We start from the raw sequence: 20477 nt of genomic DNA on the forward strand, positions 1-20477 counted from the left end.
TAGTCAACTTCATTGTGAAGTTATCGGCAGTCACAGAGCGACAGATGTTTATTTGATTCAATGTTTATCGGAGATTAAAAAAAACCTAACGATGGAGGCAATGTTCTATGAGTGGTGCAACTTAAGTAATGATGGTTGTGGGGAAACAGCCAGGATATTTAATTATGCCCTTTACGAAGGTTCTAATGATGAAACCTGGGCCCAGACTGCTTGTCCAGTTGACATTGACTTTGTTTGACTTGAAGTCGAGCAGTCTGGCCTCCGAGAGCACAGTGCCAAGGAACTTCCTAAATATATCCCCAGCAGATGCCCAATCTCTTTGTTGAAACGTTTTGTATGGAAACTGAAATTCCAGTAAAGGTCCTGGGAGTTCTGCTTCAACGGACCAGTCAGCAGATAAGAGGCCGAATGTAAGCGAACCATGGCAGATTCTGGAACATCCTTATCTACACATCTCTGGTGGTGTAGCCCACTCAGTGTTCCCCCATATTCATTTAGCACTAAATTGTTGCTGCCCAAAACATAATTTAACAGAACATAAAACGTTTTCAGTGTAACCTCAAATGACCTAAAACAGATATAAAGTATGTAGGAAAAATAATGGAACTATATATTTTTAAATAAGAACTAACAATAACCAAAATAATAACTAGACAATTTAAAAAATGTATTGATTTTGTTATAATGTTTGAGCAAATGTTTTTGTTAGACAGTTAGACTAGAATGTTTCTTTTGCCAGCCTTATCTGATGGTTTCCACCTAATCAAAACATGAAGATGGTGGTGACCCTTGTTGGGGACATCATGACTTAGTGACTGCAGTATTTTTCGTGTAGTATTCAAAGCTACTCTTATTCTGTCTCTATCTTTGTTCCAATTGGTTTGACCTTTGAACTCCTCTAAGAGGGGATTGGAACAGGAAGGAGCCAAGAATATGGAGCCTGGAGGAGGGCAAAGGAAGCAGGAAAGCAGCCTCTTCGCATTGGCATTTCTCTTTAACTGGCTTCACATTTAAATGCTTCCTGCATCTCCTCTCTAAGTCTGAATATTAGCTGACAGGGCACAATGTCTTGATTTAAATTCATTCGGAAGTTATGATGACAAGATAAAAATAAGAATAATACTCAGATGACAAATAATACGATGAGGAATAGGCTCCTATGATTTTCATCTACGCTAGACACACAACTGGTGCTCCGCTTCCTGCTCAGAGTGGGACTGCATCTGCATGAAAGCACCTCCCAATTCCTCAGGGAGAGTTGTTAGGCATCCCTGTCTAGGGAAGGCTTTCTCTGTGAAATTGTGTGCGTGTAAGACTGTGTCTGGCCTATAGAGCCCAAATGTTACGTACTTGTAGAGTATGTTTTAGGGATTTTGCTGCTAAAGAAATACTTGGGTGGACCGAGTCTTGAAAGCGTTTTTCGGGATGCCTTCAGTGTAAATTTAACCACGCCCCTTGTTGATCCATAAAAAAACGGTATTGTTCCAAACGCAACATTTAAAAAAAAAAATGTATTAACAAAATAAAAAGGTTGTTTTGAGATATTCATACATTTTTTTTATTGTTGAATAAATTCATGTGAAAATGTGTATTTCAGAATCAAGACACACTCCATACGTTTGAGCGAATGATAAGGTGTATAATGACACCAAGATCTGTTTGTATCATGTCCGGTTCACAGGAGGAAGAGGTGTGTGTATATATCTGAAAAGGGCCTAAAGTGGCCACTTTTACATGATTTTTCTCAAAAATGGTTTGTGATACAAATGTAAAATACATGTCAAATATCCTTCCTCCTAATGACGTTTATATGTGAGAATTGCCAAAACATTGGCTTTTAATCACCCTGTAGGTGTCCTATAGGTCTCAATAACACTGTGTGTGCTTCACAGGCACAAACTACCATTAAGCCCCACTGTAACCCAGTATCTTGCATGTATCCTAAGTATTTAACCACTATTAAAGTGCAGGACAAATAGGGCCTGGCAGCTTCTCCCGTTTCAGGCGTATAAACACTCATTTGTTGCCGTAACAGCAGATTGAATCGTCGACGAGATGAGAGACACCAAACATAGCAACCCGACTCCCTCCATGTGACTCCTTCCCTGCAGAGCAATCACTGGGATCAAAGTCTCCACGGTTTGGGTGCAGTGAGCAGAAGCAGACTGGATAGGTGAAAGGTTCTACTTCCTCTTTCCATGATACAGGATCGGACTAATATACAACACCACACTATTTCTTCTAGCATAGAGGAGAGTTTATAGGAGTCAGAAAAGCAAATCTATTGTGGAATACATTGCCTTCGACCAAATCAACCAAATTTTACAACAGGTGTAGTAGACCTTACAGTGAAACGCTTACTTACAAGCCCCTAACCAACAATGCAGTTAAAAAAAAAATACAAATAAGAAATACAAGTAACAAGTAATTAAAGAGCAGCAGTAAAATAACAATATTTGATTAGATTAGGTGTTTTTGATTAGATGTTCAGGAGTCTTTTGGCTTGGGGGTAGACCATTGGAGTTAATGCAGTATGGTAGCACTTGGCCAAGGGTCTTTCTTGTGCCAGATCTTGCATATTTCTTTTTTCTTTGTTCTTCCCCCTTTGTTCTTCCCCTGATAAAAACAAACTCCAGGAGAACACGTTGTCCTTACAGACATTGCTGAACCCTGGAGCTAAAAATAATAATAATTGGCGATAACACGCCACATAGCCTCCAGGAATGTTAGATCCTAAACCCTCATATTAAAGTTTTTTTTTTCTCCCCTTAGTGGTAGTCACTATTTAAAGACACAGAACTCGTCCCGTTTCTCTGCTTCTCGCTTGCCTTTGCCCAGCTGAAAGTTCCTCTTGCCAAGAACAGCAAAGAAGGTGGATGGATGTTGATGAAAGCAGATGACTAGAAGGAGACTTCGACAATGTCACCCCACAAGATCATTGCAAATGTACAGGCAACTACCAAAATAAAGGAAACACCAACATAAATTGTTTTTAATAGGGTGTTGGGCACCACGAGCCAGAACAGCTTCAATGCGCCTTGGCATAGATTCTACAAGTGTCTGGAACTCTATTGGAGGGATGCGACACCATTCTTCCATGAGAAATTCCATCATTTTGTCGACGGTGGTGACAAACAGTCTCAGGCAATGCTCCAGAATCTTCTTTAAGTTTTCAATTGGGTTGAGATCTGGTGATTTGAGACGGCTATGGCATATGGTTTACACAGTTGTCATGCTCATCAAACCATTCAGTGACCACTTGTGCCCTTTGGATGGGGGCAATGTCATTCTATGGGGGCATATCCATTGGGAGCCAAAATAATGTCTTGCTCAGCATTTTTATACATGACCCTAAGCATGATGGGATGTTAATTGCTTAATTAACTCAGGATTGACACCTGTGTAGAAGCACCTGCTTTCAATATACTTTGTATCCCTCATTTGCCAAGTGTTTCGATTACTTTGGCAGTTACCTATAGAATGGTAGCTGTATACTCTTACACTGAGTCCGACGCAATCCTCAACATTTTAGCAGCAAACTGTATTCATCAGAGTTTTTGAACTAGACTACTGCCAGACTCTATTCCATTCCTCTTTTTCAGCACAATTTGGTAGTATTTTAGACCTCTCCCTAGCCTAGCATACAGTACTCCCCCTCCCTATTTCCTTGACTTTTGCTTCCTCAGTACCTCAGTATTCCCTACAGCATTATTTTCTAAAGCTGAAAAAGGTAGGACCAGCACATGGATAGCCTTTTCTCAAAAATGTCTCCTTCCTTTTCTCTCTCGCTCTCCAGCATTGAAAAGGCCAGCCTTGCCACAAGAATTTCCATACAACCCCCTGTAATCTGAAACACATTACCGCCCTTACATAAACAGGGCTGTGCTTTTGGAGCCTTTCCCCTCCTAAAATAAGTCCCGCCAGGCTTCAGAGTCACAGACGTCTCATTTGTGGACTGTGTGCGTTGGCAGGCGGACGCTGGCCGTCCAGCGCCATGTTTGTGGTCCTTCTAATGCCTCCTCTCTCTTCCCCACTCTTTCGTTCAAATTTTTCTCTCGTCATATCCCTCATACAGTTTTATTGATTTCTTTCTCCATCTTTCTCTCTTTTTCCCTTGCAATTCCTCCCGTGCCGCCCCCCATTATGTTGTCCCCTTCTTGATATGTCTATAGTACAGTAGGATCATAATGTAACCCATCTTATGTAGAGAGTCTGTACTAGTCATTCAGTAGATCAGTCTGTCTGTCATATGCTTACTGCCCAGGGCAACGTGTCCAAGCTCTGGGAGGACCTTGATTAAATCTTGATAGATTCAATCAGATTAGGCTTCCAACTAATATTGTTTGGCTCATGCTATAACAAGGTGAACCACATCCTCTGTTACATCAACTTTCTGCTGAAAGACCCCGGAAACTAATTTAGACACAATGACACATGTTGCATACATGTGGATAGTGATCAGAATGACACTTTTGAATGAATGATTTAAGGTGGTTGGTAGGAATCCTGTGTGTCATGTCATGCAGGAATGCTTTAAGTGTGAGTCATTCTAATTCTGCTGTGTGTTTGTAGCGGCTGGGGCGGACAGAGGTCATGTCATTCTCCAGTTCTTCTTGTTCCCTTTGTTCACCTGTTGGCTTTGTTCCCTGAGGCACTGTGAGGGATCTGGCTTTCACAGCCAGGTCTGAGATCAGTTCACAGCACTAGCATGACTCACTTCACACACCTCTGACTGGCCATCTAGCCACTCTTTATCATCTCTCTCGCTCCCCCTCTCTCTCTTTCAACCCCTCCAAAAATGTCCACTAATTATAATACACACAATAATTCCCATTTCCTGTTGCTGCAGGATTATTTTCTTGTTGTGAGAAACTGGTCAAATTAAGATTCTGCATCTAACTTCTCCCTTTTCTCTTTGTCTCCCTCGCTCCTTTTCTGTCTGTTTTTGTGCTTTTCCCTGCACTCTTTTTACCCGTGACAGAAATCCGAGTGCTTTCCTGAAATATCCTGCTGAGTAACGTCTGAGTCTATTTTGGGTGGCCTTGTCTTTCTCTCTCTCTCTCTCCAGCGGCCTATCGTCATCCTCCTATGTGCTGGTTGCTGTGCCTTTACATTAGTGACTGGACTGGCCAACGTGTTAAAGTGCAAACGGGTTCCGCATTGGGCCGGCAGACAGGCCCAACAGCCAGCCAGACTCCCCTCCCCTCTCTGAAGTCTCTTTATTGAATTCTTGAAACTTAATCTGACTAAAATGAATCTTTTCTTCTCTCGCTGAGCTCCCCTAGCTCAGGATTGGCCTAGGAAGTAGCTGTGATCTTCTCCGTCAGGGTATAGACAATAAAGGTCCGAGGCACAAAGAAACACTACTGTCAGCCACCCGATCTCCAGCCAAGCTGTTTACACCTGGCTCCCATTGCCTAAGTATTCAGAGGCGGGCCAATGAAAGTGGAGTGCATGGGAACACATGCTAGTCATGCTAGGCTAAAACTCATGCGCTAATATGAAACATAAATCTGCAGATGTGCTGTCATTAGAGCAGAGGGGAGGTAGAGCTCACCCAGTCAGCCCTGCTCCAGCTGTGCTCCAGTAGCTACGCTACAGTACAGAGGAGGAATCCAGATCCACTCCTACAGTATATGCTTATAAAGATTGATTTTGTCTTTGGGCCAAGGGCTGGGAGTGTTAAGTGTTGAAGGCCCCTGGTCTTCCACAGCCAGGCAGACAGGCTGGAGTGGGAGCTAGGAGCTGCTGTTTAGCACTAAGCAGGGTTTACAAAGCGGCGGAAAATCTCCTAATGCAGTCCCCAGATGTTTGACGAGCTGAAGGAGAAGGAGGCTCGTGGATGCATGTAGAAAGAGTGGGGGGGATTGATGCTAGGATTGCTTCATTCAGGTGTAATGGCCAGTAGGCCATCGAATAACATTTTGTATCAGATATACAGTAGTATGTACTTTGACTTGAAATTGTCATTCAGATTATCAAAGTCTTGGATTTGTCAATTGATGCCTGTGACTAAATATTTGTTTTATATTTATGACTTGACCAGTAATGGGTGTTTTGAAGTGAATATCTCTTCAATTTAATCAAACACTTCCAGAACTATGACTTCTTATACAATTGCATTGGCTGAAATCACCCAAAATGGCCTCAAATAACCCTTAACTACCAGTAGAAAAACTTTACTTATCCCTGAATCACCAGTTTCCATTTCTCTCATGAACTGCCCCATAAAAGTGTGAGAGGGCCATAATCCATGAAAGGTCATACCCAGCATGCACTGGGCCAGATAAGCTGTAAATCAGTCTAAACAGAGACAGCAGAATGCTGCTTGATGGTATAGTCACGGAGAGAGAGAAAAGTGAAACAGCCGGATATTATCCAAGTCTTAATTACTGGAAGTCCCCAACAATTTGAAGCACTGATAACAGCCAGCCACCACGTGTTGTTGGATCTCTAGACACAGTTTTTGGCTAACACAGTGTCTGGCTGTGTCCAGAAACAACCCCTAGCCCTTTTACCCCTAGGCATCGTCTGTAGATAAACAAGTTATTGAATAGATCAGGGATGGGCAACTGGCAGCCCCCCTTTTGTAGGCCTGTGCATCAATTCCCTCTCCCCCACTTGTTTTCTTTGGGAGGGGGGTTGTGCATTCACTGACAGTCACTAAATTTAGGTCCATGTCAGCTACAACATTTTAGATTGGTAAGTATGGCTGTAACGGTAGACTTATTCCTACTGAACGGTTCGGTACTTGGAAATCGGTTCAGTCTGCACTGTGAACCCAAATGAATATTTAAAATTAAAATAAAAACACTAGCCCTATAGGCTATGCCTACGCTGCATTGTATGCCATTGCCTCATGAGTAAATCTGAGCTGAAAAAAACATTCTAGGCTATTCCGTTGAAACAACCACAGCCTATGTGCGCGTTGCAATCAACATTTCTATCTTAACTGGCGGATTTCAAATTATTATTTTGTGAGGCGAACTCAAGTCCTTTTGTTCACCTGACCTGGAATTCCTTACATCAATTGCCGACCGCATTATCTACCAAGAGAATTCTCTTCGATTTATAGTCACCGCCGTGTATATGCTCCCAGACTATAGACAGAAACTAAAACAGGAAAAGCCCGTGCTCAGGTCTATCCAATGCTGGTTTGACCAATTTGGATTCCAAGCTTCGATCACGTGGACTGGGATATGTTCCTGGTAGCCTCAGACAACAATACGCTGACTCTGTGAGCGAGTTTATTAGCAAGTGCACCGGTGATGTTGTACCCACAGTGACTATTAAAACCTTCCCTAACCAGAAACCGTGGATTGATGGCAGCATTCTCGCAAAACTGAAAGCGCAAACCACTGCTTTTAATCAGGGGAAGGCGACTGGCAACATAACCGAATACAAACAGTGTAGCTATTCCCTCCACAAGGCAATCAAACAAGCAAAGCGTCAGTATAGAGACAAAGTAGAGTCGCAATTCAACAGCTCAAACATGAGAAGTATGTGGCAGGGTCTACAGTCAATCACGGATTACAAAAAGAAAACCAGCCCCGTCGCGGACTTTGATGTCTTGCTCTCAAACAAATTAAACAACTTCTTTGCTCGCTTTGAGGACAATACAGTGCCACTGACATGGCCTGCTACCAAAGCCTGTGGGCTCTCCTTCACCATGGCCAACGTGAGTAAAACATTTAAATGTGTTAACCGGCTCAGACGGCATCCCTAGCTGTGCAGACCAGCTGGTTGATGTGTTTACAGACATATTCAATCAATCCATATCTCAGTCTGCTGTGCCCACATGCTTTAAGATGGCCACCATTGTTCCTGTTCCCAAGAAAGCTAAGGTAACTGAACCAAATGACTATCTAATGACACTCACTTCCATCGTCATGAAGTGCTTTGAGAGACGAGTCAAGGATCATATCACCTCCACCCTACCTGATACTTTAGACCCACTCCAATTTGCTTACCGCCCCAATAGGTCCACAGGCGACGCAATCGCCATCGCACTGCACACTGACCTATCCCATCTGGACAAGAGGAATACCTATGTAAGAAGGCTGTTCAAAATCATTGACTACAGCTCAGCATTTAACACCATAGTACCCGCCAAACTTGTCACTAAGCTCGAGACCCTGGGTCTCGACCCCGCCCTGTGCAACTGGGTCCTGAACTTTCTGACGGGCCGCCCACTGGTGGTAAGGGTCGGAAACAACATCTCCTCCCCGCTGATCCTCAACACTGGGGCCCCACAAGGGTGCATTCTCAGCCCTCTCCTGTACTCCCTGCTCACCCATAACTGCGTGGCCATATACGCCTCCAACTCAGTCATCAAGTTTGCAGACGACACTACAGTGGTAGGCTTGATTACCAACAACGACGAGACGGCCTACAGGGAGGAGGTGAGGGCCCTCGGAGTGTGGTGTCAGGAAAATAATCTCACACTCAACATCAACAAAACAAAGGAGATGATCGTGGACTTCAGGAAACAGCAGAGGGAGCATCGCCCCCCCATCCACATCGATGGGACAGTAGTGGAGAAGGTTCCTCAGCGTATACATCACAGACAAACTGAAATTGTCCACCAACAGAGGCAGCATGGTGAAGAATGCGCCTCAGCACCTCTTCAACCTCAGGAGGCTGAAGAAATTTGGCTTGTCACCTAAAACACTCACAAACTTTTACAGATGCATAATCGAGAGCATCCTGTCGGGCTGTATCACCGCCTGGTACGGCAACTGCTCCGCCCACAAGCGCAAGGCTCTCCAGAGGATAGTGCGGTCTGCCCAACGCATCACCAAGGGAAAACTACCTGCCCTCCATGGCACCTACAGCACCCAATGTCACAGGAAGGCCAAAAAGATCATCAAGGACAACAACCACCCGAGCCACTGCCTGTTCATCCCATTATCATCCAGAAGGCGCGGTCAGTACAAGTGCATCAAAGCTGGGACCGAGAGACTAAAAAACAGCTTCTATCTCAAGGCAATCAGACTGTTAAACAGCCATCACTAACACAGAGTGGCTGCTGCCAACATACAGACTCATCTCTGGCCACTTTAATACATTTAATAAATGGATTTAATAAAGGTATCACTAGTCGTTATGAAGTTGTTAGATTACTTGTTAGATATACTACACTGTCGGAACTAGAAGCACAAGCATTTCGCTACACTCGCATTGAAGTCTGCTAACCATGTGTATGTGGCCAATAAAATCTGATTTGATTTGTAGAAGCCGAGTGGTCGGATCGATAAACCACAATTGGAGGATCTTCTATTATCGTTTAAATCTCCAGTTGGGAACATTTTAGCTTCACAGTGGATTGTATTGGCGATGGACAGAGATTTGTGGATAAAACATGAATAGTATGTTCTCCACTGCTCAATGAGAACAGCCCAGAGTGGCGCGTGTAGCTTGTTGTTGTTGTCGGCTAATCGCAAGTCATCACAGCGCCACTAGTCATAGAGCTTTTGTCACACCCTGAACTGTTTCACTTGTCTTTGTGATGGTCTCCACCCCCCTCCAGGTGTCGCCCATCTTCCCCTTTATCCCCTCTGTATTTAGACCTGTGTTCTCTGTTTGTCTGTTGCCAGTTCGTCTTGTTTGTTCAAGCCAACCAGCGTTTTGTCTCAGCTCCTGCTTTTTCCAGTTTCTTTTTTCTCACCCTCCTGGTTTTGACACTTGCCTGTCTTGACTCCGTGCCCGCCTGCCTGACCACTCTGCCTGACCCTGAGACTGCCTGCCGACCTGTACCTTTGCCCCCCTCTGGATTACCGACCTCTGCCTGACCTTACCTTGAGCCTGCCTGCCACCCGGTACTGCTGCCCCACCTCTGGTTTACTGAGCCCTGCCTGCCTTGACCTGTCTATTGCCTACCCCTGTTGGGATATGAAACTATTGTTTATTCGACGTGGTCTGCATCCGGGTCTTACCTTCATACCTGATAGCCTCTGTGTGTGGCAAAGCAAGTTAGGAGATTAAAGTGACGTAATAAAAAGTTAAATGGGAAGTACAGTGCATTCAAAAAGTATTCAGACCCCTTCACTTCCACATTTTCTTACGTTACAGCCTTATTCTAAAATGTATGTAGTTTTTTTCCCCTCTCTCATCAATCTACACACAGTACAAAGCAAAACATTTTTTTAGAAAGAAATAAAAAACCTTTAAATATCACATTTGCGTAAGTATTCAGACCCTTTACTCAGTACTTTGTTGAAGCACCATTGGCAGTGATTACAGCCTGGAGTCTTCTTGGGTATGACGCTACAAGCGTAGCACACGTGTATTTGGGGAGTTTCTCCCATTATTCCCTGCAGATCTTCTTAAGCTCTGTCAAGTTGGATGTGGAGCGTCGCTGCACTGCTATTTTCAGGTCTCTCCAGAGATGTTTGATCAGGTTCAAGTCCGGGCTCTGGCTGGACCACTCAAGGGCATTCAGAGACTTGTACCGAAGCCACTCCTGCGTTGTCTTGGTTGTGTGCTTAGGGTCGCTGTCCTGTTGGAAGGTGAACCTTCGCCCCCAGTCTGAGGTCCTGAGCACTCTGGAGCAGATTTTCATCAAGGATCTCTCTGTACTTTGCTCAGTTCATCTTTCCCTGAGGAGTATTTCTGTCTGTACTAAAGCCCTTTTTCTGGTGGAAAAACTATTTCTGATTGGCTGCCAAGTGGGTGGGCCTTTGCCCTCCAAGGCACACCCATGACTGCACCTAATGGAATGTATTTCAATTTACTGATTTCCTTATATGAACTGTAACTCAGTAAAATCATAGCTATGACAAGCTAGAAGTTAGTATTCTAACGCGAGACGGAACGGGTCTCCTATATTGAAAAATGTATTTATGCATATTTGTCCAGCTGGGAAAGCCCCAGGTCCATTTTGGAACGGGGACACTTTTTTAAAACTTCTATTTAGACAAATAAACAAAAATTATCTAGAGTAACTGTTGGCATTTCATTTTCCCGCTGTACCGTAGCCGAACCGTGAACCCAAAACCACAATACGTACTGAACCGTAGGTTTGTTGAACTGTTACACCCCATTGGTAAGTTAGTCTAGCGACAAGCTATCTAAACGTATAGTAATCATGGTCGAATTACTGACCGGGGGGTCCCCCATTGATTTTGTTAGTCACTCTCACTCCGATATCATAAAAACTCTAACATTTCTCTCCACCTTAGAATTGCAGGAAATTAGCACAACAAATCTCTCTGACACGTAGGCAGTCACTTGAAATAGAGAGAACCAGTGTAAAAAAAAGAGAGCAGTAGAGGTCAAGTGAAAGCGACAGTCTCAAAGTTTTGGCCACACCTTACTCTCGAGTCCTGAATTCTCTTTCTCTCCCTTTCCGACCTCCCTTTCTTAATTCAAGAGCTTTATTGGCACGGGAAACATATGTTAACATTGCCAAAGCAAGTGAAGTATATAATAAACAGTACAAATGTACAGTAAACATTAAACTCACAGAAGTTCCAAAATAATTAAGACATTTCAAATGTCATATCATGTGTATATATACAGTGTGTCTCTCTCGCTCTCTGCTCTCTCTCTCTCTCTGGTCTCGGCCCCACTCACCCCCCCCCCCTCTCTCTTTCTGTGCCGGGCCCAGTTGTGAGGGGAAGTGTATCTGACTGGCACGGCCCACAGCCTTGATCTCTCTCCAGCAGGACCCCTCCTTAGTGCTGCCGGGAAACGGAAGGAAAGGGAGGAGAAGGAGGGGTTACCATAGAAACCTCCCACCCACCTCCAATTATTCTAAAGACCATAGCCCGGGACCCAAAGCCCCACAACGTTTCCCAACCTCCCAGAAACATCCACACAATGTTTAGCCTACACTCCCACTCCAGTCTGTTTTATCTTTTTAGTTATCTCTCTGTTACTGAAATTCCTCAGAATGAGAACACACACTCCCACAGATGTCTCATCATAATACACACACAATTGATTCTGTTTTTGAACTGATGCCCTCTGATACCAACTATAGATTATGATGCAATAGGATGTTAATCATAATGTCCATTTATAAAAGCCAGATATTGGGAAAACACTAGGTCACTGCTGGGATTTTACCAGACACTGTCTGTATTGTTGAAACTGGGTGGGACATTGTATTCCCATGAATAATAATTTAGTTTAGTTGTACCGCAAACAGATGAGGATATTTCCTTGCCTATCATTTAGCTTTTTTTCCTGTTCCATATTGGGTGTGGATGGAAACCAAAACCACAATGACAAAATTACACTCCCTTGTGATGTTCTCAATAACACTGACATTCGGGCTAAAGTATTTTCCCCACGTCACATCTGAAAGCTGAGCCTACAGTAACCTATTACGTAGATTCACCTTCAATTATTATGCTGTAAATTTAGTTGATTTCCCTCCAACTGAGATCACAGATAGATCACTCCCAACTGGTAGTTCATTGTATACATTCCCCCAGAAGCCATTGGACACGTGCACTTTAAGTGGGCAGCTCTCTTTGTTGGCACAGGGTATGTAGGGAGAAGGCGGCCTATCTGTGCTTCTTAGACAAAGACCCCCAATTGACGTCTGAACAATGGAGCAGGCAGTGCACGCAGCAGCATTCCGCCCTGGAGGATGGCACAATAGCTCTTTCTCCAGTGCCAGTTCAAAGCCAGGGCAAATTGGTTTTGCAGCAAAGGAGCGTAAAGAAATGACATCGAACATATACAATCCACATGGATCACAATGACACATACAGTTACAATGTGCTGGCACATCAAGTCATAGGGCTGACTCGCACCAGGGGACGTGCCACCAGCCAGCATGCCAGGCTGCCAGCCCGCCCACCACTTCAACAGGCCCTGCCTGGGGACACAATGCCACCCTGGGCACACGAGCACAGTGTCTTGGTGTCACCCGTGCCCAGTGGTGCGTGGGATTGATGACATGAGGGCTCAAACATGGCTGGGTGCAGAAGAATGAGCTAACCGCCGCCTGTTGACCTGTCAGAGAGTTAGCGGTGGCGTCCTTGTTTGTGAAAGTGGCTAATTGTAGTTTCTGTGTGTACTCTGTGTAGTTTTAATTAAGCTCTTCATTTGTTCTCCATTTTAATATCTATAGCCATCCTTTTCTGCTCTTTCTGTTTGTACTGTTCTACAACAACCCGTGTTTATGTGTTGTGGCTATTCCTCAGCTGCTCTGTCAATGTTTTGTAGATCGCTCTGTTTTCTCTTTTCGATATGGGCAGTATCTAACATCACCAATGCAGCTGCTTTATCGGAGTCCGAATCAAAACGGAATCCGAGAACATGTATGCAGGCTGAACCACTATGTGATCCCTTCACTGACGTTAAAGATTGTGGACAGAGATTAGCAAGCCAAAACAATTCCACGTTCATTGAATGCCAAGGTTTCCAGGGACTCAAGGACATGGATAACCAGGGCTGTAGTAAAGGTAGTTTATTGTTGTAAGATCGGTGTAACCACTAACCGGGTCGTTATAGCACTGTAAAATAGGATCGGCCCTCAGTGGCTGACCAGGGCTAAACAGGTTCAATCAAATAAGTGCATCAATCCAGAGCGTCACTCTCAGGACAAGCAGTGATTCCGAAGGTGTATAGTAGATATGCTGTATTATATTGGTAGTGTAGGCCTCTGGAACCCAGGGCCGCCAGGTGGAACCCTGGGACCAAAGCAGAGGTAGGCCTGACTGGGGTGTAGCTGAGAAGAAAGGCCCTATTCTTCTGTGTAGGCGGGGGGAGAAACCCTGGTCCACTCAGAGAAGGAAGTGAGGTAGGCTGCCTGAGGGCATAGAGAGAGAAGGTCCAGATCAGTCCCAGTCAAGACTCTCTCTCTCCCTGGAGTCTGCACAGCTCACTGCTCGAGGATCAGTGTGGCTCGTTGGGTGTAGGTTTTAGAGTTGGGGCCCCGCCATACCATTTTGAGCACCCTATTCTGTCCCATCTCAAAACCACCACCGATGCCCTCCCTGCCAAGAGGTCTGTGGACAACCTCTTGGGCCTTCGCTACATCCTCCAACACCTCGACAACCCAAGGACATACATAAGGATATTGTTTCTGGACTTTAGCTCAACACAATCATTCTGGACCTGCTACAGCACAAACTCACCCAGCTGATCGTATCTGACTCCATCAGGATACAGCGTATTAAGATTGGGGGGGGGACATGTTTCAGCACGGGGGCACCGCAGCATCCAGGACAAGGAAGCGTGCCGGTCAGATCATCGCTGACCCCCGGACACCCCGTCTTTCAAAGACTCCACTCTGGCAGACGGTTTAGGTCAATCATGATCAAAGCTTCCCTCCACCTGAACAGTGGCCCTCATCAACCGACCATCGGGCTCATAGGGATGAAGTGACTTTGCGTTGGGCCGAACACTGCACCTTGCCCATCAATGGCCTCTAATACAAATAACTGCACTATATTGCATTTTCACTATGTACACCTCTGCACAACACTGTATATGCACTGGATACAGTCACCGTGGCAGCATCCCTCTCTGCTTACATACAGTATATCCCCCTCTCTAAATGGTATATTCCCACTGCAATCAGTCTAAACTCCAGAGTTTTGTGTTTACTGTAGCGATATTGCATATTCTGTATGATGTCTATGTGGAATACAGACGCGTGTCTATGTATTCTGTTTCTGTATTGTCTATTGCTGGCAGCACCTTCACTCTAAAGCAAATTCTGGTTCTGTGTAAATGTACATGGTGAAAAAAGATTGTCATAGTAGGACCATGTCTGGTACACTGTATGTAACTTCTTGGCGATATGTTAACCCCACGCGCGCACAAGTATGTTAACCCCACGCGCGCACAAGTATGTTAACCCCACGCGCGCACAAGTATGCACGCACACACACACACACACACACACACACACACACACGCGCATCCCTCTAGGCTGCAGACCACTATAGAAAAGCTATCATCGTCTGACGTAAAGTGTTGTAGTGTTGAAGGAGGGGGGGGGGGGGGGGGGGATTGACATATAGAGAGAGGGATGTAAACATGACCTGGTGTTAGCCTGAGTCTCTGCTGCTTTTTGGTGCTAAAATGTTACTTTGGACTGTGCTACTGAACTGCATTTGTGGTGCTGTTTATTAAGGTATGTTTTTAAATAAGTGCGTTTTTCTAAATAGTATACCTGTCCCTGTCCTGTAACAGTGAAATGACTCAGCGGTATGGCATCGTGTTGTCAGGTGACGGAGTTCCCTGTGCTCTTTCTCTCGTGTGGCTGCAGGTTTGAGAAGGGCCGTATCTACACCTACATCGGCGAGGTGGTGGTGTCGGTTAACCCTTACCGCGCCATGAACATCTACGGCCGAGACACCATCGAGCAGTACAAGGGCCGGGAGTTGTACGAGCGACCACCACATCTCTTCGCCATCGCAGACGCAGCCTACAAAGCCATGAAAAGGAGGAACAAGGACACCTGTATTGTCATCTCAGGTAACGGGGGGGGGGGGGGGGTTTGTCTGTCTAGTGAACTAATTCCAGCATATATATTCATAGCTAACATATTCTAAGCTTTATAATAGGACATTCATAAGGGCTCATACATGCTTATAAGAAGTAATACATGTACATATAACACTGGTTCAGGTCAAGTCACGTCTTCCTGGATGCCAACTTAGATTTTGTTTGAAAATGTAGCTTTTAAAGTTCAAATTTAATGTTCTCTCAAAATATTTTTGTAATGTCTGACTTTTGCTCTAATGTTTTCTGGCTGGAGTAATGTGAGATTGTCATTTAGGTGGAGAGTATTTTGGGGGAAATCGATATGACCCTATTTAGTTGAAAATAGCAGGGTCAACGCTGCCTTCTTTCTAAGAAAACAAGCTATGTAACCACAAGCTGTGACAGCATGGTGAAAGTATTTGGTTGATAAAGCGCCACTTAGTGGTGAAGAGAGGAATATTCTGTCTCGAATGGCTCAAAACCCTAAACTCACCTCAAAAAAAGCCCATGATAATGGAGATCACATTTTAGAGGTTCCAATTGAATTCAAATCTGAAATGTCACATACATTGCAGTACAAAGCTATAGCAAATTATGGCACTATATAACAAAAATAATGATGTTTTTCCAATGCAGGGGAGAGTGGAGCCGGAAAGACGGAAGCCAGCAAATACATCATGCAATACATCGCTGCTATAACAAACCCCGGCCAAAGAGCTGAGGTCGAAAGGTGAGAAATGTATTGCCATTAAGTTGCCATTTGAACCTTCTCAGATTGTCCCTTTTTTAAATCTGCATTATGTAACTTTTTGGGTGACCTGACCAAATTCACGTAGGAATGTGACCCACCACCTCAATTCGGTCTTATGTAGCAAAATTTGAAATTGTGTTTTTTTTTACATTGGATAAAAGTAGAGCGATGATATATCACACACTGTAGCTGAGGAATAATGGAAAAGGAATTATGCTTTGGATGCTAAACTTTTGAGAAAATGGCCCTTCACTGTTTCGGTACACCAACTGGAGAGCTCTTCTTTGTCTACACCCATTCAGCATCATTCACACCCTCTTAAGTCTTAGGTCCACCCATCTCTTTAAGGATTCACATGTGAGGCCATGTGCTAAACAGAGTGAGCTAAACAATTAACCATAATCCTAACGCATACTACAAGCAATACAAACTGATTGTCATAGCCACCATGCATGAATCTGCAGGGAGTTAAAGCTAACCAACTACACTCCCGGTCAAACGTTTTAGAACACCTACTCATTCAAGGGTTTTTCTATATTTTTACTATTTTCTACATTGCAGAATAATAGTGAAGACATCAAAACTATGAAATAACACATATGGAATCGTGTAAGCACTAAAAAAGTGTTAAACAAATCAAAATATATTTGAGGTTCTTCAAAAAGCCACCCTTTGCCTTGATGACAGCAAGGATTATCCACACACTTAGACAGAAGCATGCTACATGGCAGACCAATCCGAACTCATCTCTCAGCATGTCCAGCCCTTCCATGATCTTTTTTAAAAATGTTATTATTATTTTTTAATTTTACCCCTTTATCTCCCCAATTTCGTGGTATCCAATTGTTTTAGTAGCTACTATCGCCCATCCATTATCTCCGCCAATCATGGATAGCGGGAAGGTTCCAGCTTTTTCCGTGTCTAAACCAACTAGGCTCATAATAAAAAATTAAAATGGTAGTTACAGATGGCATACAAGTTTGTTATTAAGGCACATGAAAGTTCACATGTTTACATTCAAATGCATCTCCTGTGAAGTAGTGACGTGTGATGTACACCTAGCTTCTTGAAACAGGTCACAAATGTGTTTATAGATCTGTCATTCTCATTGAAAGCAAGTCTGAGAAGCGGTAGATTTGAAATTGGTTTTGAAGTTGCATTGGTATTCACTGCAATGCTGTAGTTCCCAAGGTGTGTCAATTCTGATTAGCCAATAGGCTTCATGATTTTGCAGGAGTTTCATATTATTAATTCAGCGCAAGACTACCCGCCTCGCCTCTCCTGCCAAATTCAAAACCACGGCAGCGCTGAAGGTGAGAGATTTGTTTTCACATGGCTAGCGGCTAGCAAGCCTTCTTTTGTTATTTAAAAGGGTGCAAAAATGTCATTAGCTAAGAAAAATAAGGCAATTGTATGCTCGTTTATTGCGTCTTGGACAAGGGAATATGGATTTGTCTTACTGAAGTACTGGCCTGTTTACGCTCCCTGTTGTAAAACTGTTGTTTGTCGGACATCAAGTGCCTGACGTCATTTTGAAACTGAGACATGAGGAATAACTCCAAGGATGAGGCGCACAAGCCTGAAAGAATCAAGAGGGCCGTGTCCAGGTATGAAAAGCAAATCAGTGGGTTTACAAATCTACATGCAGTCAAAAATCAAGCTACAGAGGGGAGCTATAAAGTTGCACAGTGCATTCCTAAACATGGAAAACCATTTACTAAATGGGGAATATATCAAGGAGGCTTTCCTCAGAAGTTTGCAGGTTTTATTTGATGGATTGCCTAACAAAGACACAATCATCTCAACGAAAGAAGACATGCCTGTGTCTGCATGTAATGGAGCGGCAAACTGTGGAGTTAAAAGACGCACCTGTGTTTAGTGTGGATGTGAATGAGATTCCACGTCTGGCAGTTGTTGCAAGATACTGTGACTCACAGCAGGTACGTGAGGAGCTGCTTTGTCTCAAACCCATGCATGGTACTACTAAAGGAGAAGATGTAGCAAAAACCTTCACAGATCATTTTGAGAAGAGGTGTCGATTTGTTAAAAACATATTCGCTATTACAACTGACCGTTCCCCCACTATGGTGGGGAAACCTAATGGATTCGCAAAGCTGACTGAAGAGAAGATTGGCCACCCCGTGGTTAAATGTCACTACCATTCACCAAGTTAATCTGTGTTCCAAGATCAAGCCTGTGGTGCTAAGGGACAGTGCCTCTGTTTAGCGAGCTATGGAATTCTTCCGTTTGTGGGCAATTAGATATTCAGGAGACACAATTAGTTGTAATGCACATATGGAAATCATTACTGGCTCGCAGATCTTTAGAAATGGTAGGATAAATTGTAAATTGACACACCACACCAAAAAGTATGCCGACCCCATCCTCTACACTGTACTTTCTTGTTTTGCCACATAAACTGAAATTAGGCAAACTACTAGAATTTGAAAATGCATATTTTCCGGACGTTGAAATCAGGTAAATTTTTGGTTCTGAAAGAATCCGGTGTGCTAGCTCTGGAATAGATAAATTACATTGAACGGCCTGGGATCCCCTTGGAGAGATTTGAGAACCACTACTTCACTATACTGAACTGTCTAAACTTGGGAAACATAGATGTCTATGATTGGTTCAGATTTGGTCCAGTCTGGAATTTCCAAACGTCTGAAGGTACCACGTTCATCTGTACAAACAATAGTACGCAAGTATAACCATCATGGGACCACGCAGCTGCATCATGTTGTGGGGGTGCTTTGCTGCAGGAGGGACTGTTGCACTTCACAAAATAGATGGCATCATGAGGTTGGAACATTAGGTGGATATATCGAAGCAACATCTCAAGACATCAGTCAGGAAGTGAAAGCTTGGTCGCAAATGGGTCTTCCAAATGGACAATGACCCCAAGCATACTTCCAAAGTTGTGGCAAAATGGCTTAAGAACAACAAAGTCAAGGTATTGGAGTGGTCATCACAAAACCCTGACCTCAATCCTATAGAAAATGTGTGGGCAGAACTGAAAAAGTGTGTGCGAGCAAGGAGGCCAACAAACCTGACTCTTTGGTCACCTACAAACAAGCAAGATTTCTGGCTCTCACAGACCTGTAACTTCTTCTTTAAGAGGCTCCTCTGTCCTCCACTTGTTACCTGTATTAATGGCACCTGTTTGAACTTGTTATCAGTATAAAAGACACCTGTCCACAACCTCAAACAGTCACACTCCAAACTCCACTATGGCCAAGACCAAAGAGCTGTCAAAGGACACCAGAAACAAAATTGTAGACCTGCACCAGGCTGGGAAGACTGAATCTGCAATAGGTAAGCAGCTTGGTTTGAAGAAATCAACTGTGGGAGCAATTATTAGGAAATGGAAGACATACAAGACCACTGATAATCTCCCTCGATCTGGGGCTCCACGCAAGATCTCACCCCGTGGGGTCAAAATGATCACAAGAAAGGTGAGCAAAAATCCCAGAACCACACGGGGGTACCTAGTGAATGACCTGCAGAGAGCTGGGACCAAAGTAACACGTCTGGCACTGCAGGATTTGAGTCCCTGGCGGCGTAGTGTGTTACTGATGGTAGGCTTTGTTACTTTGGTCCCAGCTCTCTGCAGGTCATTCACTAGGTCCCCCCATGTGGTTCTGGGATTTGCAAATAAATTCATTAAAAATCCTACAATGTGATTTTCTGGATTTTTTTTCCTCATTTTGTCTGTCATAGTTGAAGTGTACCTATGATGAAAATGACAGGCCTCATCTTTTTAAGTGGGAGAACTTGCACAATTGGTGGCTGACTAAATACTTTTTTGCCCCACTGTATGTGCATATTATGTGTGAGTGAGAAAATGGAATGAGCGTTTGTGTGTGTGTTGGAGTGACAGTATGTGTGAGTGTGTAGAGTCCATAGAGACAGAGCAAAAATTGAAATAACCTTACGTTTTTATTTACCTTTTAAGTCAGATAGACGTGTAGCTATTTATCAGTTGTATTATTACAGTTGGGGATAGAAGCTTTTCAAGAGCCTGTTGGTGTCCAGACTTGATGCACCGGTAACTCTTGCCATGCGGCAGCAGAGAAAATAGTCTATGGCTTGGATGGTTGGAGTCTTTAACGATTTTCCGGACTTTCTTTTCATACCGCCTGATATAGAGGTCCTGGATGGCATAGAGCTCAGCAGCAGTGATGCACTGGGCTGTCCGCACCACCTTCTGTAGCGCCACACGATCGAGGGCGGTACTATTGCCATACCAAGCAGTGATGTACTGGGCTGTCCGCGC

At 44.0% G+C, this 20477-nt stretch overlaps 1 protein-coding gene across 1 annotated transcript in view; it reads left to right on the forward strand.

The window, feature by feature from the left end:
- The window catches only part of LOC110499120 (unconventional myosin-Id), a 123481-nt gene that overhangs the window by 17371 nt on the left and 85633 nt on the right, over positions 1-20477 (forward strand). The window contains exons 2-3 of the mRNA XM_036955947.2: positions 15233-15441; positions 16087-16180. Coding sequence (XP_036811842.2) covers positions 15233-15441; positions 16087-16180 — 303 coding nt within the window. The remainder of the gene's footprint in view (positions 1-15232; positions 15442-16086; positions 16181-20477) is intronic.

This window comes from Oncorhynchus mykiss, chromosome 20 (genome assembly GCF_057628025.1).
Source record: "Oncorhynchus mykiss isolate SJ-2025 chromosome 20, ASM5762802v1, whole genome shotgun sequence".
In the NCBI taxonomy this organism is placed as follows: domain Eukaryota; kingdom Metazoa; phylum Chordata; class Actinopteri; order Salmoniformes; family Salmonidae; genus Oncorhynchus; species Oncorhynchus mykiss.